The sequence below is a fragment of the Symphalangus syndactylus genome, chromosome 20 (genome assembly GCF_028878055.3).
Source record: "Symphalangus syndactylus isolate Jambi chromosome 20, NHGRI_mSymSyn1-v2.1_pri, whole genome shotgun sequence".
NCBI classification, from domain to species: domain Eukaryota; kingdom Metazoa; phylum Chordata; class Mammalia; order Primates; family Hylobatidae; genus Symphalangus; species Symphalangus syndactylus.
In genome coordinates, this window is record NC_072442.2 from 27,143,889 (window position 1) to 27,163,376 (window position 19,488).

The 19,488-nt window shown below is 38.4% G+C and overlaps 1 protein-coding gene across 4 annotated transcripts in view; it reads right to left on the reverse strand.

Annotated features, from left to right (window-relative positions):
* CPD (carboxypeptidase D) overlaps positions 1-19,488 on the reverse strand; it is a 135,449-nt gene that overhangs the window by 15,685 nt on the left and 100,276 nt on the right. For all 4 annotated transcript variants that reach the window (XM_063628651.1, XM_063628650.1, XM_063628649.1 and 1 more), the window contains 6 exons: positions 12,458-12,560; positions 11,553-11,695; positions 9,746-9,915; positions 7,731-8,060; positions 4,021-4,216; positions 1,920-2,055 (listed from right to left, as the gene is read on the reverse strand). In XM_063628651.1, the coding sequence (XP_063484721.1) occupies positions 1,920-2,055; positions 4,021-4,216; positions 7,731-8,060; positions 9,746-9,915; positions 11,553-11,695; positions 12,458-12,560 (1,078 nt within the window). The remainder of the gene's footprint in view (positions 1-1,919; positions 2,056-4,020; positions 4,217-7,730; positions 8,061-9,745; positions 9,916-11,552; positions 11,696-12,457; positions 12,561-19,488) is intronic.

Here is a 19,488-nt window from a genome sequence, read left to right on the forward strand (position 1 = left end):
GGCAAAAGTTTGCTGCAGGGGCAGGCCCCTCATGAAGAACCTCTGCTAGGGCAGTGTGGAAGGGAAATGTGGGATCAGAGCCCCCACACAGAGTCCCTACTGAGGTACCGCCTAGTGGATCTGTGAGAAGAGGGCCACCGTCCTCCAGACCCCAGAATGGTAGATCCACCAACAGCTTGCACCATGCCCCTGTAAAAGCCGCAGACACTCAATGCCAGCTGGTGAAAGCAGCTGGGAGAGAGCCTGTACCCTGTAAAGCCACAGGGGTGGAGCTGCCCAAGACCATGGGAACCCACTTCTTGCATCAGCATGACCTAGATGCAAGACATGGAGTCAAAGGAGAAAATTTTTGAACTTTTAAGATTTGACTGCCCTGCTGGATTTTGAATTCGCATGGGGCCCGTAGCCCCTCCATTTTGGCCAATTTCTCCCATTTGGAATGGCTGTATTTACCCAATGCCTGTACCTCTATTTTATCTAGGAAGTAACTAACTTGCTTTTGATTTTACAGCCTCAGAGGCAGAAGGGACCTGTCTTAGATGAGATGTTGGACTGTGGACTTTTGAGTTAATGCTGAAATAAGACTTTGGGGGACTGTTGGGAAGGCATGATTGGTTTTGAAATGTGAGGATATGAGATTCGGGAGGGGCCAGTAGCAGAATGATATGGTTTGGCTGTGTCCCCACTCAAACCTCAACTTGAATTTTATCTCCCAGAATTCCCACTTGTTGTGGGAGGGACCTGGTGGGAGGTAACTGAATCACAGGGGCGGGTCTTTCCCATATTATTCTTGTGATAGTGAGTAAGTCTTACGAGATCTGATGGGTTTATCAGATCCGCTTTTGCTTCCTTCTCATACTCTCTTGCTGCCACCATGTAAGAAGTGGCTTTCATCCTGCGCCATGATTGTGAAACCTCCCCAGCCATGTAGAGCTGTAAGTCAAATTAAAACTCCTTTTCTTCCCAGTCTTGGGTATGCCTTTATCAGCAGTGTGAAAATGGACAAATACGTTATCTTTGGAAGAAAATTAGAGTTTCAGAAAGCCGGGTGTTCTCTGCAGCACTGTTTACAAAAGCAAAAAATCAGAAATAAAGTAAATATCTATCAGTAGAAAATGGTTGAATAAATTAGAGTACTGTCATAGATTCATGGCATACTAGATGCCATTAGAAAAGAATGTTGGGCCTGGCGCAGTGGCTAATGCCTGTAATCCCAGCACTTTGGGAGGCTGGGCAGGTGGATCACCCGAGGTCAGGAGTTCAAGACCAGCCTGGCCAACATAGTAAAACCCCATCTCTACTAAAAATACAAAAATTGGCCAGGCATGGTGGCGGGTGCCTGTAATCCCAGCTATTCAGGAGGCTGAGGCAGGATAATTGCTTAACCCGAGAGGCGGAGGTGAGCCAAGATCGTACCATTGCACTCCAGCCTGGGCAACAGAGTAAGACTCTGTCTCAAAAAAAAAATAAAAAATAAAAAAAATGTTAGAGATCTGTAAGTACTGAAATTGAAAGATGTCAATGATACATATTCAATGAAAAAGGTTATAGAATAATGCATACAGTTGGTGATCCCATTTAAGTAAATAAGAAACAGGGCTCTCCAAATCAATATACACACGTGTGTCGTGTGTGTATACACATACATAGCAGGGGAGAGAGAATACACATCTCTACATAACTAGTGAAGAAACATCCCACTATAATGGATTGAATTTCTATGAAAAACTTTATTTTTGCAAATAATAAAGGAGAAAAATTCAAAAACTTTTCCGGATGTCTGTATACATTTATACCTCACAGTTATAACCCAGACAAGAAAGTACTCCATTATTCACTGACAAAATAGGATCAACCAAGCTTCTAGCAAAGAGAAAATTATCTCCTAAGTAATTTAATAGCCTAAAAATTAGTCTTACTTGTGAAGTCTGTATCCAAATCTTTGCCACGAGCATTTGTTTGTCCTATTTTTGAAGTACAGTCTTTCTCTTGAGCTCTCTCTCGCCCATCTGGATTTAGAGAAGGGACAATCACAATCCTAGTCCTGTCAACCAACTAAGGCAAAAACAGAAATTAACGAGTTACTAGCTGCATGTAGAATCAATGGGTACCCTCTCATGCCTCAAACAGAAAGTCTATTGTTTATTCTACGCACAGTTAATTTAAAAGGCAGAACTAAAATGAATGAAAAAATAAAAAATAAAATTTCCTTTTGCTTCAAATATATTAAAAATAAGCAAAAAACTACTGTACAGCTAATGTTCCCAGAGACCTTCCAGTGACTTAGAACAGGGGTGAGAAACCACTAACTGCAGGCCAAATCCAGTTGGTGCCTGCTATTGTATATAAAGTTTTACTGACACATAACCATGACTATTCATTTACATATGACTGCTTTTATGCTCTAATGGCAGAGTTGAGTAAGATCGCAACACAGAGCACCTGTCCCACAAAGGAAGAGAACATAATTTTTGGTCAGATTTAAGTTCGTGTCACCTAATTACACAGGTCCCTTCTGATCCTAATCATGACATCAATTCTTTTCCAATTTGTTTTGGGGAGGCAGAACTGCACTGGGCTTCGAAGTAGACATACTTGGGTTTAAATTCTAGTTTTACCAGTTTCTAGCTGTGGGACTGCCTCAGTTTCTACATTTATAAAATGGAGATAATCATTATCACAGAGTTGAGAATATAATGATGTATATAAAATACCTGGTATATTACCCAGCACATAATATGTATTCAATAAATATCAGTTCTTTTTCCCTTTCCTAAGTCCACTATGGACAGTGCCAATTAGTGAATGTTTTAGAAGGATGCAGTCTTTCCTTCCCTTCTCTGAGGCAACCTACAACTAGGATGCTTAATCATACATGCCCAAGCCTCTGGGTCAAAGTTTTGTTTTGTTTGTTTTTGAGATTCCAGCCTGTTACCCAGGCTGGAATGCAGTGGTGCAATCACAGCTCACTGCAGTTTTGACCTAATAGGCTCAAGTGATCCTCCCACTTTAGCCTCCCAAGTAGCTAGGATTACAAGTGTGCACCACAATGCCCAGCTAATTTTTTAAATTTTTATAGAGACAAGGTATCACTCTGTTGCTCAGGCTGGTCTCAAATGCCTGGCCTCAAGTGGTCCTCTCTCTTCAGCCCCCTGAAGTGTTGTGATTACAGGCATGAGCCATCACACCCCAGTCAAAGTTCTTTTCTGTAGTCACAGATGGCTAAAGTAGATAATACCATATTGCTTTTTCTAAAATATCTTAGCAGCCAAGATGTCCAATAATTTTTATGTATTACATGAAAAAGAAAACTATATTGAAAAACTAGGCTTTCACTAGATTTTTCAATATAGTGTCCTAGTGATAAATAATTCAGAATGGAAGTCCCTCAAGTCAGAATGTAAAAAACTGGCCAGGTGCCACGGCTCACGCCTGTAATGCCAGCACTTTGGGAGGCCAAGGCAGGTGGATTACCTGAGGTCAGGAGTTCGAGACCAGCGTGGCCAACATGGCAAAACCCCATCTCTACCAAAAATATAAAAAAATTAGCCAGGCGTGGTGGTGGGCATCTGTAGTCCAAGCTACTCAGGAAGCTGAGGTGGGATAATTGCTTGAACCCAAGAGGCGGAGGTCGCAGTGAGCCGAGATTGTGCCATTGCACTCAAGCCTGGGTGATAGAGCAGGACTTCGTCTCAAAAAAAAAAAAAAAAAGTAAAGAACTGTGAATAAAGACTGGAAGGGTCGTGTGGCTATTAAATGATGGAGTAGGAAATTGAATGTGAATTTTTAGTATTCTTTCCTGTATGCCTCTTAAGACATACAAGGAAATAAAATAGAAAGACACTATTAACAAAGGGTATATACTACAAAGATGGTTCATTTTTAAAGAGTAAAGTTCATAATGTACTACAAGTGACTCTCTAAAATCTAGCAAGAAATTAAAGATTTTAAAAATGGTGCCCTGATATTAATGTTGAGCTTTTTCCTTTTAAAGCATGTCAACCTCGGCTATTCTCTTACTTGGGTAACAGCTGGGTTCTTTTTGTAGTTCAGGCAGAGAAATTCTGCCAGAGCCAAAAGCAGTTCAGTTCCAACTGGTGCATTTCCATGGATACCAGCAACAAAACGAATCTTTGGTTCTTCAGGCTCAGATACATTGGGCTTATTGGAGATTTCAAGGGACCAAATGTGACGATATTCAGTGCTCTGTCCCAAACTTTCAAAAACCAGAAACAAAAAAATCAGCAAGTAATCAAGCACTATGTTAATGTTGACTTATGGACTTTAAAAATAGAAATGAAAATAAACACAAAAAGTTTTAAAAAGTCTTTAAAGAGTGAATCACTGTATCAGAAAACCTTAAGAAAATTAGTTTTCCTTGACCAAAGAACATTTATCAAATAGATATTATCAGATTTAGGAAAGATTTAGGAAAGATTATGATTTAGTTTACCATCCTTCCAAATTCAGTCATTCTCATACAATCATCACAATATTTGCCCTATTTTCTTTAATCTACACTACTATTTAGTTAATATATATCTTTTGTACTAACTCACAAATTAAATTTTTATTACAGAAATATTTAAGTATGTATGAACGTAGATAACCTCCCTTATTTATTTAATTATTATCATTATATTTTTAAGAGACAAGGTCTCACTATGTCACCCAAGCTGGAATGTAATGGCTTGATCATAGCTCACTGCAGCCTCAAATTCCAGGGCTCAAGTGATCCTCTGGCCTCAGTCTCCTAAGGGAGTAGTACTACAGGTTTGTACCACCATGCCTGGCTAATTTTTTAAAAAAAATTTTGTAGAGACAGGATCTTGCTATATTGCTGAGGCTGATTTCAAGCGCTTCTGGCCTCAAGCAATCCTCCCACCTCAGCCTCCCAAAGTGCTGGGATTACAGCATGAGCCACCACCCTGGCCCTCCCTTTTTAAATCTAAATTAATATTTGTAAATAAGTCATGTTATATTTTACTACAAATGCAACACCAGTTTCACAGTAAAAATAATTTGTCAGTGGGGAAAAAAATAATAATTCAATGAAAATTAAACAATGGTCAAATACTCTGCTTGCCCAAGAGCTTTGAGCTTAAGGTCTGCTTTCTTTAGCATAAAGGGAGATTTACAAGAATTGGACAGAAAAAACATAATCATATTAAATTGAGAAAAATTAACAGAAACCTTATTGCTTTCTCATGATGCTATTCAATGGTACTTAGTGCCTGTTGGTGTACCACCTAAAACTCTCTTGTGCCCCACCACTGGCATGTGTGGCATATTTTGAGAAAATATTTCACTAAAAAGTATGTCTTGAATTAGGAGGTTAAAAAAATTAAATCAACTAAGTAAACAGACAGCAAAATAATGCCCAATTTTTGTTTGTTTTAGAGACAGGATCTTACTGTCACCTAGGCTGGAGTACAGTGGTGTGATCATAGTTCAACGTAAACTGAAGCTCCTGGCCTCAAGCAATCCTCCCACTTGGGCCTCCCAAAGTGCTGGGATTACAGGTGTGAGCCACTGTGCCCAGCCTGGTTTTATTTTAAAATAAAAAAGTATATGAACTCTATGGCACTGAGATTGTATGATATTAAAACCTGAAATAGCCAGAAATAGTCAAGAATCAATTAAGGAAGAAAAGTAATTGGTATTGCCAAAGAAAGTAAGTATCACTCTGCATCTATGAATATTATAAATCAGAATTTGAGGAACTAAGTTTTCTGATGAAATTAAAAGGACCAGTGAAGAAAGACAAAGTAAAAAGGTAAAAGGCTAAATAATGTTCACAAGGTTTGCAGCAGAGAACTATATGCTCAAGGCAAAATGTAAAGACCTTACCTACAACAGGCAGACCATAGGAATCAACAAATCATAGAAATAATTTTGGAGTAACTGTAGCAAAATCTAAAATGAAGCAGTGCAAGTGAGGCAGAGCAACCACCAGAAAGTGAAGGTAAAGGCTATCTCAGCTATCAGTTTTACATAGGCCAGTACTGTATATTTTCCCTGGGACCCACAGTCACACATGTCCCTAAAGCTTCAAGTAAGAGACTGTGAATAGAGACTAGAATTAGGACAGCAACTAGGCTTCATCTTCTAGTTAAAAAAAAAAAGTTACACATAATCCCTAACAGGTGAGCTTATAGTTCTAAATTCCTCCCTTGCCCCAAGCAAAATAAACAAACTAAACAATATTTAGTCAGAACATATTAATAGATCTGTAGCTGAGTGATGGAAAGGGTTTTACAATCAGTCAAAATAATTATCAGGAAGAGCAATTTTACATTTCCTGGAAGGACAGGCTATATCTACTTCTAATCTAACAAGTAATTCTCCTTAAAGTTCCCAAGATTCACTATTACAAAGATCTCCAAGCACCCCTTCCTTACACCTTATACAAAAATTAATTCAAGATGGATTAAAGACTAACATGTTAGACTAAAACCATAAAAACCCTAGAAGAAAACCAAGGTAATACCATTCAGGACATAGGCATGGGCAAGAACTTTATGTCTAAAACACCAAAAGCAATGGCAACAAAAGCCAAAATTGACAATTGGGATCTAATTAAACTAAAGAGCTTCTGCACAGCAAAAGAAACTACCATCAGAGTGAACAGGCAACCTACGGAATGGAAGAAAATGTTTGCAATCTACCCATCTGACAAAGGGCTAATATCCAGAATCTACAAAGAACTTAAACAAATTTACAAGAAAAAAACAAACAACCCCATCAAAAAGTGGGCGAAGGATATGAACAGACACTTCTCAAAAGAAGACATTTATGCAGCCAAAAAACACATGAAAAAATGCTCATCATCACTGGCCATCAGAGAAATGCAAATCAAAACCACAATGAGATACCATCTCACACCAGTTAGAATGGCCATCATTAAAAAGTCAGGAAACAACAGGTGCTGGAGAGGATGTGGAGAAATAGGAACACTTTTACACTGTTGGTGGGACTGTAAACTAGTTCAACCATTGTGACGATTCCTCAGGGATCTAGAATGGGAAATACCATTTGACCCAGCCATCCCATTATTGGGTATATACCCAAAGGAGTATAAATCATGCTGCTATAAAGACACATGCTATAAAGACTTATGTTTATTGTGGCACTATTCACAACAGCAAAGGCTTGGAACCAACCCAAATGTCCATCAATGACAGACTGGATTAAGAAAATGTGGCACATATACACCATGGAATACTATGCAGCCATAAAAAATGATGAGTTCGTGTCCTTTGTAGGGACATGGATGAAGCTGGAAACCATCATTCTCAGCAAACTATTGCAAGGACAAAAAACCAAACACTGCACGTTCTCATTCATAGGTGGGAATTGAATAATGAGAACACTTGGACACAGGAAGGGGAACATCACACCATGGGGCCTGTTGTGGGGTGGGGGGAGGGGGGAGGGATAGCATTAGGAGATATACCTAATGTAAATGACGAGTTAACAGGTGCAGCACACCAACATGGCACATGTATACATATGTAACAAACCTGCACGTTGTACACATGTACCCTAAAACTTAAAGTATAATTAAAAAAAAAAAGATCTCCAAGCAAATACGTGTTGTAAAATAAGTAAACTCCAACTCTCTGTACATTCTGTTCCCAAATATTTCTATATAAATTACAACTACTATTCAACATGGCTAATGCTGATTTTACTCTCTTGAAAAAAAGACAGTAGAAAGTGACACTTACTTGGTAAGATTTGTAATATGTGGATAGTTCATTACAAGTCCTCTCAGAAACTCTGATAAGTCTTTGTAGGAATGGTATCGATAAAGAGCCAGAGCCAGATTTGAGGAGGAGCGTAACATGAGGCTTTCCAAACCATTCTCCGCTGAAAGGTCTTTAATTAAAGTTTCAAACTCTTTAGTAGTTGGATCACTGGCACCACTGATGCTGGTGCTAGCCCCTTTTCCTTTCTTTGATTCATTGTTTGAATCTGTTGAGGATCGAACAAGTGTGAAGTTGACCTGAATAGCGCCTTCACTCTTGACAGTCACATTCTTGGTAACTGGATTATACCTATGATAAAGGAGACAGATCAGAACCACACTTCTGCAGCTGGAGTACCCAAACCCTGGGAAGGCAGGTGTGCAGAGAACATGAGAATCCTTGGGATAAATGTGGTGCAGCTTCCTAAAGAGACAAAATTTTAATGTTGAGTAATTTATTATTTTTAATACATTAATAAATAGACATGGGTATACTACAAAATACGAACGGATTTTTTTTCATAATTTTTTTTTAAGACGGAGTATTGCTCTGTCACCCAGGCTGGAGTGCAGTGACACCATCTCAGTTCACTGCAACTTCCGCCTCCTGGGTTCAAGTGATTCTCCTGCCTCAGCCTCCTGAGTAGCTGGGATTACAGGTGCCCACAACCATGCCTGGACAATTTTTGTATTTTTAGTAGAGACGGGATTTCACCATGTTGGGCAGGCTGGTCTCAAACTTCTGACCTCAAGTGATCCACCTGCCTCTGCCTCCCAAAGTGCTGGGATTACAGACCTGAGCCAACGCACCTGGCCTAGGTTTTTAAGATTAAATACATGGCTTCAAAAGAAATTTAGAGCTTGTAGTGGATACTACCATGTCTCCTGGAGCTTAAATTCACTTGTCTTCTATCAGGGTATATGGGTGGAGAAGTTGGAGAGGTGCTAAGTTACGACATTCTCTGCCAAACACATCCTTCTCACCCTGTTTCTCGGATCCCCTGCTGCTTTAGTTAACACTCTGCCAAAAATGGAAGAATCACAGAAAAGACGTCATTACTCATTAGTGTGAGGTTCTAACCCATTAATTTATGGACCACTAGATATCTGAAAACCATTAAAAAACAAAGGCAACGACTAAAATGTTTTCATATTTTACCCTTACTTCAATGGGTATTCAAACTAACTCTTCAGAAATAAGTTACCTAGCAGGAGGAAGGGAAAATATCCTGTGGTAACATCTATACTTATCAAAAGATAAAAAAGAAAACTACAAGAGAAACCCTGTCTCTACGTGGCACCCACCAGTAATATCAACTACTTGGGAGGCTGAGGCACAAGCATCCCTTGAACTCAGGAGGCGGAAGTTGCAGGCAACTGAGATAGTGCCATGCACTCCAGCCTGGGCGATAGAGAGAAGCTCTGTCTCTCACACACAGACACAAAAGTTACCAGCATGTTAAATAGACTGCATTGCTTTGGGCTTTCCTGTATTTAGCAAATAAAGAGAATGAAAAATGTTCTTTCTATGCATTTTCTATGTTCTTTGTGCTTCATCAACTAACACTTTTGTTATCCTTTAAAGGAAAAACTATCTTGAACACATTTCCAATAAATTCTACTACAAATTGGAACTGACTTTGTAGAATTACTTCATCCTAACTCTCCTTTTAAATAAAAAACCTAAGGCCATGAGGATCAGGATTTGATGTGTATTCTAAAGTGTCTTGTTTAATGTGCAGGTTGGAAGCATGTCACTATGAGTCAACTAAGCAATAACTAGAATATTTATCGCAGGAATCTTTCCTTTTTTTTTTTCATGTACTCTATCTGCCACTAAAGGAGAGTCAAAGGTATAACCAGCCCTAAACTTCCCAGCAATCCATTCAAAGTTGCTTAACAGGCTCTCTAGAACGTTCTAGTAATAATCCTCCAGAATGGAGCCATGTTTGTCTGTCCTCCAAGCACTCTATTTCAAAGCATTCAGTCACTCACCCTCGAGCAGATGCTGTGATTTTATAAGTTCCTGGAACCAAGAGACGCCAGTAATCTCCAGTTTTGTAAGTAGTCACTGGGTGATTAATCTCAGCAACACTAATGGTGGCATTTAATATACCCCTGCCATCTGTGGCATCTAGAACAAATCCTTTGACACCCTGATGAACCTGGATTAAGTACAAGGACACCAGATTTCAATAATAAACATCATCATCTAATTATCTTGGGAGGTCATATTCAAAATAACAGATTGTTAACACAAATAAATGGAACAAACAGGAATTTAGGAGTTCAGAGTAAAGTTCACTGTAAATGTTCATTAAAATATTTCTGAAGGCTAATTTTTCATAGGCGTTGTTTCTCTTTATCATGAAGAATATAAATAACACTGTTTAAACTTCAGCACATTCTGATGATTTCAGAATATATGACATTCTACAAGAAAACAGACCTGCCCTTTTCAAAAGGAAATGGCATTTTTTAAAAACAGAAGGACTCTTCTAGCTCAAAGAATAGTAAAGAGATATAATAATCCAATGCAATGCATGAAACTTGACTAGATCCTGGTCATAAAATACAGCTGTAAAATTACATTTTGGGGAAAAATATGGACATTTAAATATAAACTAAGTATTAGATAATATTAGGGAATTATTGTTAATTTTCTTTGGTAGGATAGTAGCACTTAGAGATAGTATGCAGTAGCTCCTTATTTTTAGGAGATAGATGCTGAAATATTTAGGGATAAAATACCATACCTGCAATTTATATTAAAATAGTTGAGTCAAAAATATGTGTATGTGAGTGTGTAAATAAAAATTACATTAAAATAAAGCAAATATAACAAAATGTTAAAAATGTTAAATCTAGGTATAGGAATAATTATTGGCTAGTCATAACTTTTCTGTATATTTAAAATTTTTCAGAATAAAATGTCTTTAAATATAGTAAAAAAAACTCACAGACTTTATGTCACACCACTCACGAAAAAGAAAAATGCAGAAATGTACTGGCAAAAAGTATTAGTCTGATTATCCTAATTAACATTAGCGTATTTCTTATAATCTTTACCTATTGGCCACCACGCATATCCAAACAAAAGGAAATTAATCATTTCACCGTAAATCACTGGCAATAGGAAAAGAATAAAAACATTTACTCCACAGTCCATCTTTCTATCACTTGGCCAATGATTAGGTGTGTATCCAATTTATGTTGGTCTTTTTTAAACACGGGTAAAAAGTGACCACTAACCCTTAACAGCAAAATATCACTACCTTGTTCAATCATTTTCTTTTTTTTTTTTTTGAGACAGAGTCTCGCTCTGTCGCCCAGGCTGGAGTGCAGTGGTGCGATCTCGGCTCACTGCAAGCTCCGCCTCCCGGGTTCACGCCATTCTCCTGCCTCAGCCTCTCCAAGTAGCTGGGACTACAGGCGCCCACCACCACGCCCGGCTCATTTTTTGTATTTTTAGTAGAGACGGGGTTTCACCGTGGTCTCGATCTCCTGACCTCGTGATCCGCCCGCCTCGGCCTCCCAAAGTGCTGGGATTACAAGCGTGAGCCACCGCACCCGGCCCATTTTCTTCAACTTTTCCTCACATATACAAATAAACTCATTTCCATCCACGAATTTTCTAGATAAATATATTAAACACCTTGGAATATACAAATTGGTTAAATATACTAAAACAAATTGAAATTTTAAACAGTGTATTCCAAAATCACCGCAAAAAAACCACGTGTACACACAAAAATCTTTTCACCCTTGGGAGAAATTTCATACTTCACTCCTGAATAGTCACCTGTTTCATAAACTGGATTAGTGATCTTCGATTCTGTTCCCAAAAGTTTGGCAGCTCTTTCTCAAATGGATATTTCACACAACCTAGTTCAATAGTCACTTCAAAGCAATTTGTTTGTAAATAGTTCCAGTCCTGCATTCCTCCTAAAAGATAAAAATTAAAATTAGTCACTCTGAAGAAGTTCTTTTTTTTTTTTTTTTTTTTTTTTTTGAGAAGAGTCTCGCTCTTTCACCCAGGCTGGAGTGCAGTGGCGTGATCTCGGCTCACTGCAGGCTCCGTCCCCCGGGGTTCATGCCATTCTCCTGCCTCAGCCTCCCGCGTAGCTGGGACTACAGGCGCCCACCACCTCGCCCGGCTAATTTTTTTGTATTTTTAGTAGAGACGGGGTTTCACCGTGTTAGCCAGGATGGTCTCGATCTCCTGACCTCGTGATCCGCCTGCCTCGGCCTCCCAAAGTGCTGGGATTACAGGCGTGAGCCACCGCGCCCAGCATCTGAAGAAGTTCTAAACAGCTCAGATCCCAAAAGGTAAGCAATATTCCTAGTAAAAAGCCAAATTTATCTCTTATCAGCATTGATAAGATAATGTGTTCATGTGAGGGCACTTTGATGCTTGCGATACAAGCAAAACATCTATACCTTCATGTTTAAGAATTCACATACAGCTTACCCTCTTCTATTAGCACATGTAAGATTCTTTGTAATAGCCAGAAGTAAAATGTAACCCTTTAATCAAGTTTTAGTGCATTATTCTTACTCAACCCTCAACGTACATCAAACATAAAAGTAGTTGAAAAGATTATATAATGATCATTACTCAAAATTAAAAGATAATAACAAGCAGCACCATCTAGGAAAGCAGAAAGGCCATCAAGTTGTAAGGCCTTGATATAAAAGAATCTTTACCTGGGACATTATACCAACTAGCTCCATTTGTTATTCCATGAGGAAAATATTCATTAGGATACATATTCTTGCAAGGTCTACCTTGAAACATCTGGGAATTTTCCTGGAAAAACGAAAAGAATCTTTACTTGTATTTGTTTGTATCTCCATCAAAAAAAAAAAGTACTGGAAAGATACAGGAAAATAATAAAAATGGCTTCCAACAGGGTGTGTGAGGGGTGGAGGTAGGAGTGGGGTGGGGCTATGAGCAGTGAGACTTTTCAGTGTATAGCTTTTTATGCCATTTTGATTTTTCACTATCTGAACTTATCTATTTTTAAAAATCAAAATTAAATGTGCTCTGTAAAAAAATATTGACTTCATTTATTACTCGTAATTACAAGTAATATAAAACCCAGCTGAACCCCTCTCTAAAAAAATTTCTGCTCATATTTATACTTTCATTTCAAGCTTTCAAGGAGCTTGAAGTCCAAAAAAGATAATACACACACAATAAAAGTAAGTAGCTTTCCCTGACTGCCAGCAGGAATAAGATGGCCCCTCTGTGCTCTGACTGCCCTCTGTACAATTATCTTACCCTATTACAACTAGTTGCACCTTTTTCTTCCCTAAAGACAATACACTATTCCTTGAAACATTTGTGTCTCTGTGTCCTCAGCATCTAGCATACAGTAGGTGTCCAACTGATAACTCAATGAAGGGTAAGAAAAACTGCCATGGAGACACAAATGCATGCCATTGAAAGCAAGAGGAGAGAAAGATTACATCTGATGAGAGTGGCAGGGGGAGTTTCCTAGAAGAAATTGAGCTTTGAAAAATGGTCAAAACTTCATTTATCTCTTTTTGAAACAGAAAAAAAGTACTGAAAGTGTGAAGAAAAAAAGAATAATTTCCCATTTTTCTACCACAGAGAATTAACCATTTAACTTTAAAATATATAAACAAGGACAGGTTAAGATCACACCTGTAATCCCAACACTTTGGGAGGCCAAGGTTGGAGAACTGCTTGAGCTCAGAAGTTCAAGACCAGCCTGGGCAATACAGTGAGACCTTGTCTCTACAAAAAAAAAAAAAAAAAAAAAAAAAAAAAAAAAAAAAGCCACGCATGGTGCTACATGCCTGTAGAACCAGCTCCTTGGGAGGCTGAGACGGGAAAATAGCTTGACCCCAGGAGGTTGAGGCTGCAGTAAGCCATGATTGCACCACTGCACTACAGCCTGGGTGACAAAGCAAGACTCTGTCCTAACAAAAACAAAATAAAATAAACGATCCCCATCTAGAAACTTAATATGCCAATTATAGGCTTATCATTCCATCACTCTCTTATCAAATAAAAACCATTAATTTTAGATTACTGTAATAATTATATGCATGCTCTTTTGCTTTGGTTTTGAAACTGGGTCTTGTTTGTCACCCAGCTCAGAGTGCAGTAGTGGAAACACAGCTCACTGTAGCCTCAATCTCCCCACGCTCAGGTGATCCTTCCATCTCACCCTCCTGAGTAGCTGGGACTATAGGCATGCACCCACACACACGGCTAATTTTTGTATTTTTTGTAGAGATGGGGTTTGACCATGTTGCCCAGGCTGGTCTCGAACTCCTGGGCTTAACGAATCTGCCCACCTCGGCCTCCAAAAGTGTTGAGATTACAGGTGTGAGCCATCACACCGGGCTTGGTATATAACTTTTAGACCTCATTTTTTTAACTTATATACGAATATAGAATGGATCCTCCACCCCTCAGTATTCTTTAGGTTTTCAAAATCCATTTATTGAGATATAATTCACATTCCACACAATTGACTCCATTTAAAGTGTACAATTCAATGGTTTTTAGTATTCATAGAGTTGTATAACCACTCACCATAATAAATTTTAGGACATTTTCATCACCCCAAAGAGAAACTCTATACGTATTAGCATTCTCCATTTTTCCCCAAACCCTACTCCCCACCCCTACTCCAAACCCTAGGCAACCACCAATCTACTTTCTGTCTCTATGGGTTTGCCTACTCTGAACATTACATATAAACTGAATCATACAATATGTAGCCTCTTGTGACTTCTTTCACTTAGCAGGTTTTTAAGGTTCATTTAAGTTGTACCATGTATCATTACTTCATTACTTTTTGTGGCTGAATAATATTCCACTGTATGATTTTGTATGTTTCCTTATCAGTTTGTTAACCCATTCATCAGTTGATGGACATTTTGGTTGTTTCCATTTGGGGCTATTATGAATAATGCTGCTACAAATATTCATGTACAAGTTTTTGTGTGAATACATGTTTCCATTTCTCTTGGGTATATACCTAGCAGTGGAATGCTGGGTCATATTACAATTCTATATTTAATGTTTTAAAGCACTGCCAGACTGTCTTTCAAAGCAGTTATACCATTTTACACCCCACCAGCAATGTACGTATAAAGGTTTCAATTTTTCCACATCTTTGCCTATGCATATTTTCCATTTTTTAAATTACAGCCATCCTAGTGGGTAAGAAGAGGTATCTCATTGTGGTATTGACTTGCATTTCTCTAATGGCTAATAATATTGAGCATCTTTTCATGTGCTTATTGGCCATTTCCTCTTCTTTAGAGAAATGTCCATTCAGATCCTTTGCCTATTTTTCACTTGGATGATTTGTCCTTTTATTATTTAGCCATAAGAGTTCTTTATATATTTTAGATATAATACCTTAATCAAATATATGATTTACAAAAATTTTCTCTTATTCCGTGGGTCATCTTTTTATTTATTTATTTTTTGGAGGTTGGGGTCTCCTTCTGTCACCCAAGCTGGAGTGCAGTGGCATGATCATAGCTCACGATAGCCTCTGCTTCTTGGGCTCAAGCAATCCTTCAGCCTCAGCCTCCCAAGCAGCTGGGACTACAGGCACGTGCCACCATGCCCACCTTCTGTGGGTTGTCTTTTTACTTCCTGGATGTTACATGTTATGGATTGAGTTGTGTCCTCCAAAAATATATTGAAGTCCTAACCCTCAGTACCTCAAAATGTGATCTTATTTGGAAATAAGTTCCTTACAGAGGTAATCAAGTTAAAATAAGGTGATTAGCATGGGCCCTAATCCAATATGATGGTGTCCTTGTACAAAGGGGAAACTGGGATACAAAGACAGAGGGAGAATGCCATGTGATGATGAAGGGTTGGAGTGATGCACCTAAAAGTGAAGGAATGCCAGTGGTTGCCAGCAAAGCACCAGAAACTAGGGAGAAACAAGGAAGGATTCTTCCACAGTTTCAGAGGGAGAATGGCCCTGGCAACACTGTGATTTTGGACTTCTGGCCTCCAAAACTGTGAGACAATAAATTCCTGTTGTCTTAGACCACCCAGTTTGTGGAATTTTGTTACAGCAGAACTAGAAAACAAATACAGTTTTCTTTGCAGTAAAGAAGTTTTTAATCTGGATTATGTCCAATGTATCAACCTTTTTTTGTCACTTGTGCTTTTGATGTCATATCTAGAGGAGAACCAAATTACAAAAATGTAATCCTATTTTTTCTTAGTTTTATAGTTTTAGTTCCTATATTTAGGTTTATGACCTATTTTAAGCTAATTTTGTGGTGTGGTGTGAGGAAGGTATCTAGTTTATTCTTTTGCATATAAATATCCAATTGTCCGAGCACTATTTATCTAAAAAATCTATTCTTTTCCTATTGAGTTGTCTTGGCATCCTTTTCTAAAAAAAAAAACCAACTGACCATCAACATAAGAATTTATTCCTGGATTCTCAGTTCTATTTCATTGATCTATATGTCTGTCCTTATGCCAGTACCACGCTGTCTTAATTACTGTAGCTTTGTAGTAAGTTTGAAATTGGATGTATGAGTTCCCTAACTTTTGTCATTTATTCTTCATTTCAGAGATAATTTTGTCTTTTTCTTCCATTTTTTTCCTGAGTCCTATAAACTTTATTTTATTTATCCCTGTTTTTTTGTTTCCTGGCCTGTGTTTTTATTTTTTGACTATCTGAGTTGAGGTAGTTTCTCATATTCTCAGCGTATATTTGGGTATACTTAATCTATTTAGAATGCCAATTGAACAGTTTTCTTCTGCTTCTTGATTATTTTTTGCTAATGGTAGGGTCTCCTTAGTGTCTATATGTGAAGTTTCATTTCCTAATTTTCTGCAATCATTTTCCATGGACTTTATTTTCCTCTTTATTTTTATGATATTGGGCATCTAATATTATTTCTAGCTTAATGGTACACTTTTCTGTCAGTCTAGCAAAATCCAGGTACCTCAGTGTGGTTATTTATTTGTCTTGGTGGTAAGGGTGGAGCTGAGAATCTTCTGATTTTAAAGTTCTTTTCTGTCTTGTAAAACCTTACATTTCTCCCCACTTTTTCCTTTTCCCATTCACCATCTAATTGCCAAGGAGCACTTCTTCATTTCTATCTTTGCCTCTTTTTTTCCTCCTCCGGAAGCTATGAGTTTGGAAGATCTCCCTGTAACCATCCTCTCCTTTTAAATTGTACTTATCCCATTAAATCACACCAGATCCTTTAAGTTGTGTGCATTTTGAAATCTCTTCCCTGTATTCCAGAGCTCTCATCTGCCCAGTTACTCTTTTAGTATTTTTGGATTTATTGCATATGTGATGTATGGTGGTCATTCCAAATTACCTTCACGGCTGACCTTCACGGGCACCCACTTCTGTCTTTTCCATAAGTTTTCTTGGTCTGCTTTACCTCACCACAAAGCCTTGTGGTGGGGCGAAGGTGGGGTAGGTGCATGATAGATCATGCTGAGATTTCTTGATTTTTAAAAAATTTACAGTTATTTTGCAGTTTCAGGATCTTTTGTGATGCCAACAGTGTGGTTTTGTGTAAAATTTGGTAGTTTTTAACTTGTTTTATATTGTTTAAATAAAAACCCTGGGAGATAGGTTATCACATAGCCACCATTGTCTTTGGCTGCTCAGATGTCTCCCAAGACTATTTACTTTTGAGAAGTTTTGAAGAAGGCCGGGTGCGGTGGCTCACACCTGTAATCCCAGCACTTTGGGAGGCAGAGGCGGGCGGATCACGAGGTCAGGAGATTGAGACCACGGTGAAACCCCATCCCTACTAAAAATACAAAAAATTAGCTGGGCGCAGTAGCGGGCGCCTGTAGTCCCAGCTACTCGGGAGGCTGAGGCAGGAGAATGGCATGAACCCGGAAGGCGGAGCTTGCAGTGAGCTGAGATCCCGCCACTGCACTCCAGCCTGGGCGACAGAGCGAGACTCCATCTCAAAAAAAAAAAAAAAAAGAAAGAAAGAAACAGAAGTTTTGAAGAGTAAAAAATAAAGAAACTTGGAATGGTAGCTTCATGGGGGCTTACTAAGGTTAGCAGAAGACAATATTTTTAGAGGAGCTGCTTATTGACCAAGAGAAAAAAGGCTGTGAGTGAAGACTGGGGAGTTTAATTATCACGTTCCTCATTTACAAAATAAGATATGAAGACACAAGATTCCAGGAGGCAGAATGCAGTGGGATAAAGAAATGGAGGAGAATATTGTTAAGACACACATGAGTAACAAATAAGAAGACAGAATCTTAGTGAACTCACATCAGATTACTCAAAGTTCTACTTTAGTTCAATGCAAAGTGATCTACTATGAATAAGAGGGATGGAGCTGGAATAGGAGGCTCAGATAGAGGATAAAGGCTCTGAATCACCATAGTGGGAACTGAGCCAGGGAGTCAAGTAGCTAAACAGGAAATGTTGCCATGTAGGACTGAGGGTTCAGCTGAAGTTGGAGAGCACACATACGGACTATAGCAAATTGCCATGACTGTGTGACCACTCTAGGCTGTACTTGTAATATTGGTACGGAGAAAAGAGATAATGGTAATTACTGAGGACTGGAGGGCAAAGCAGTTATGTCAAAGGGGTGTACAAGACCCTTAGGAGAATCACTGAAAAGGTATGTCCATGGGTCTACACTACAGAGTAAGGTAAATCAAATCAAAAGGGTTAATGGTCTAAGAAAACAAAGAGAAGATAAGGAACTAGAAGCCAAAATGAAGGTGAAAAGCAGAAATCATGAGAATGAGCATAGAATGTGGTGAGAAAATATGCAAAATCTGACCATTTAATTTTTATTTTGATGGTTGGGACACTATCCATTCTCTTATTACTCCATGTATGTACTTCAAAAAAACATATATGTCCAAACAGAAAGCAATAATTCTCTAAGGTGAAATGAACAGCTGTATTCCTCTAGTAGAAACTCTGAACAATCTCACAAGATTCATTTGCAGAGGATGAGAGAATGGGAAAAGTGGAAGGATAGAGGGCTGTGACTGGAGAGTACACAGTTATAGTAATAATATTCATTACCTATAACCAATAATAGTACCAATATAACCAATAATAATGCTAAGTCAGTAGTAACACCAAACATTGAAACTAACAAGCCTAGTTTACAAGCCTCAACTTTTAACATGTTTTCTAAGACAATTTTTATTTTTTTGAGACAGGGTCTCAGCTTTGTCACCCAGGCTAGAGTATAGTACTGTGATCAAGCTCACTTCAACCTCAATCTCCTGGGATAGAGTGATCCTCCCACCTTAGCCTCCTAAGTAGCTGGGACAACAAATGCGTGTCATCACAACCGGCTAATTTATTTTTATTTTTATTTTTAGTAGAGGCAAGCTCTTGCTATGTTGCCCAGTCTGGTCTCAAACTCCTGAGAGTTCAAGCAATCCTCCTGCCTTGCCCTACCAAAGTGCTAGGATTCCAGGCATGAGCCACCAGGCCTGGTCCTAAGAACGATTTTTACATTAAATTTTCACACACACACATTTTAACATTCCTGATTGTAAGAGTAATCCATGTTTATTATAGGAAGTTTGGAAAATACAGAAATTTCTGCCTGCTTTTCCTTGCTATATGTAACTACAGGATCTTAAATACCTTAGACTAAAGTTTGGCAATTTTTTCCTGTAAAAAACCAGACAGCAAATATTTCAGACTTTTTAGATGCAAAAGTCTTTGTTGAAACTACTCAACTTTGCCCTTTGA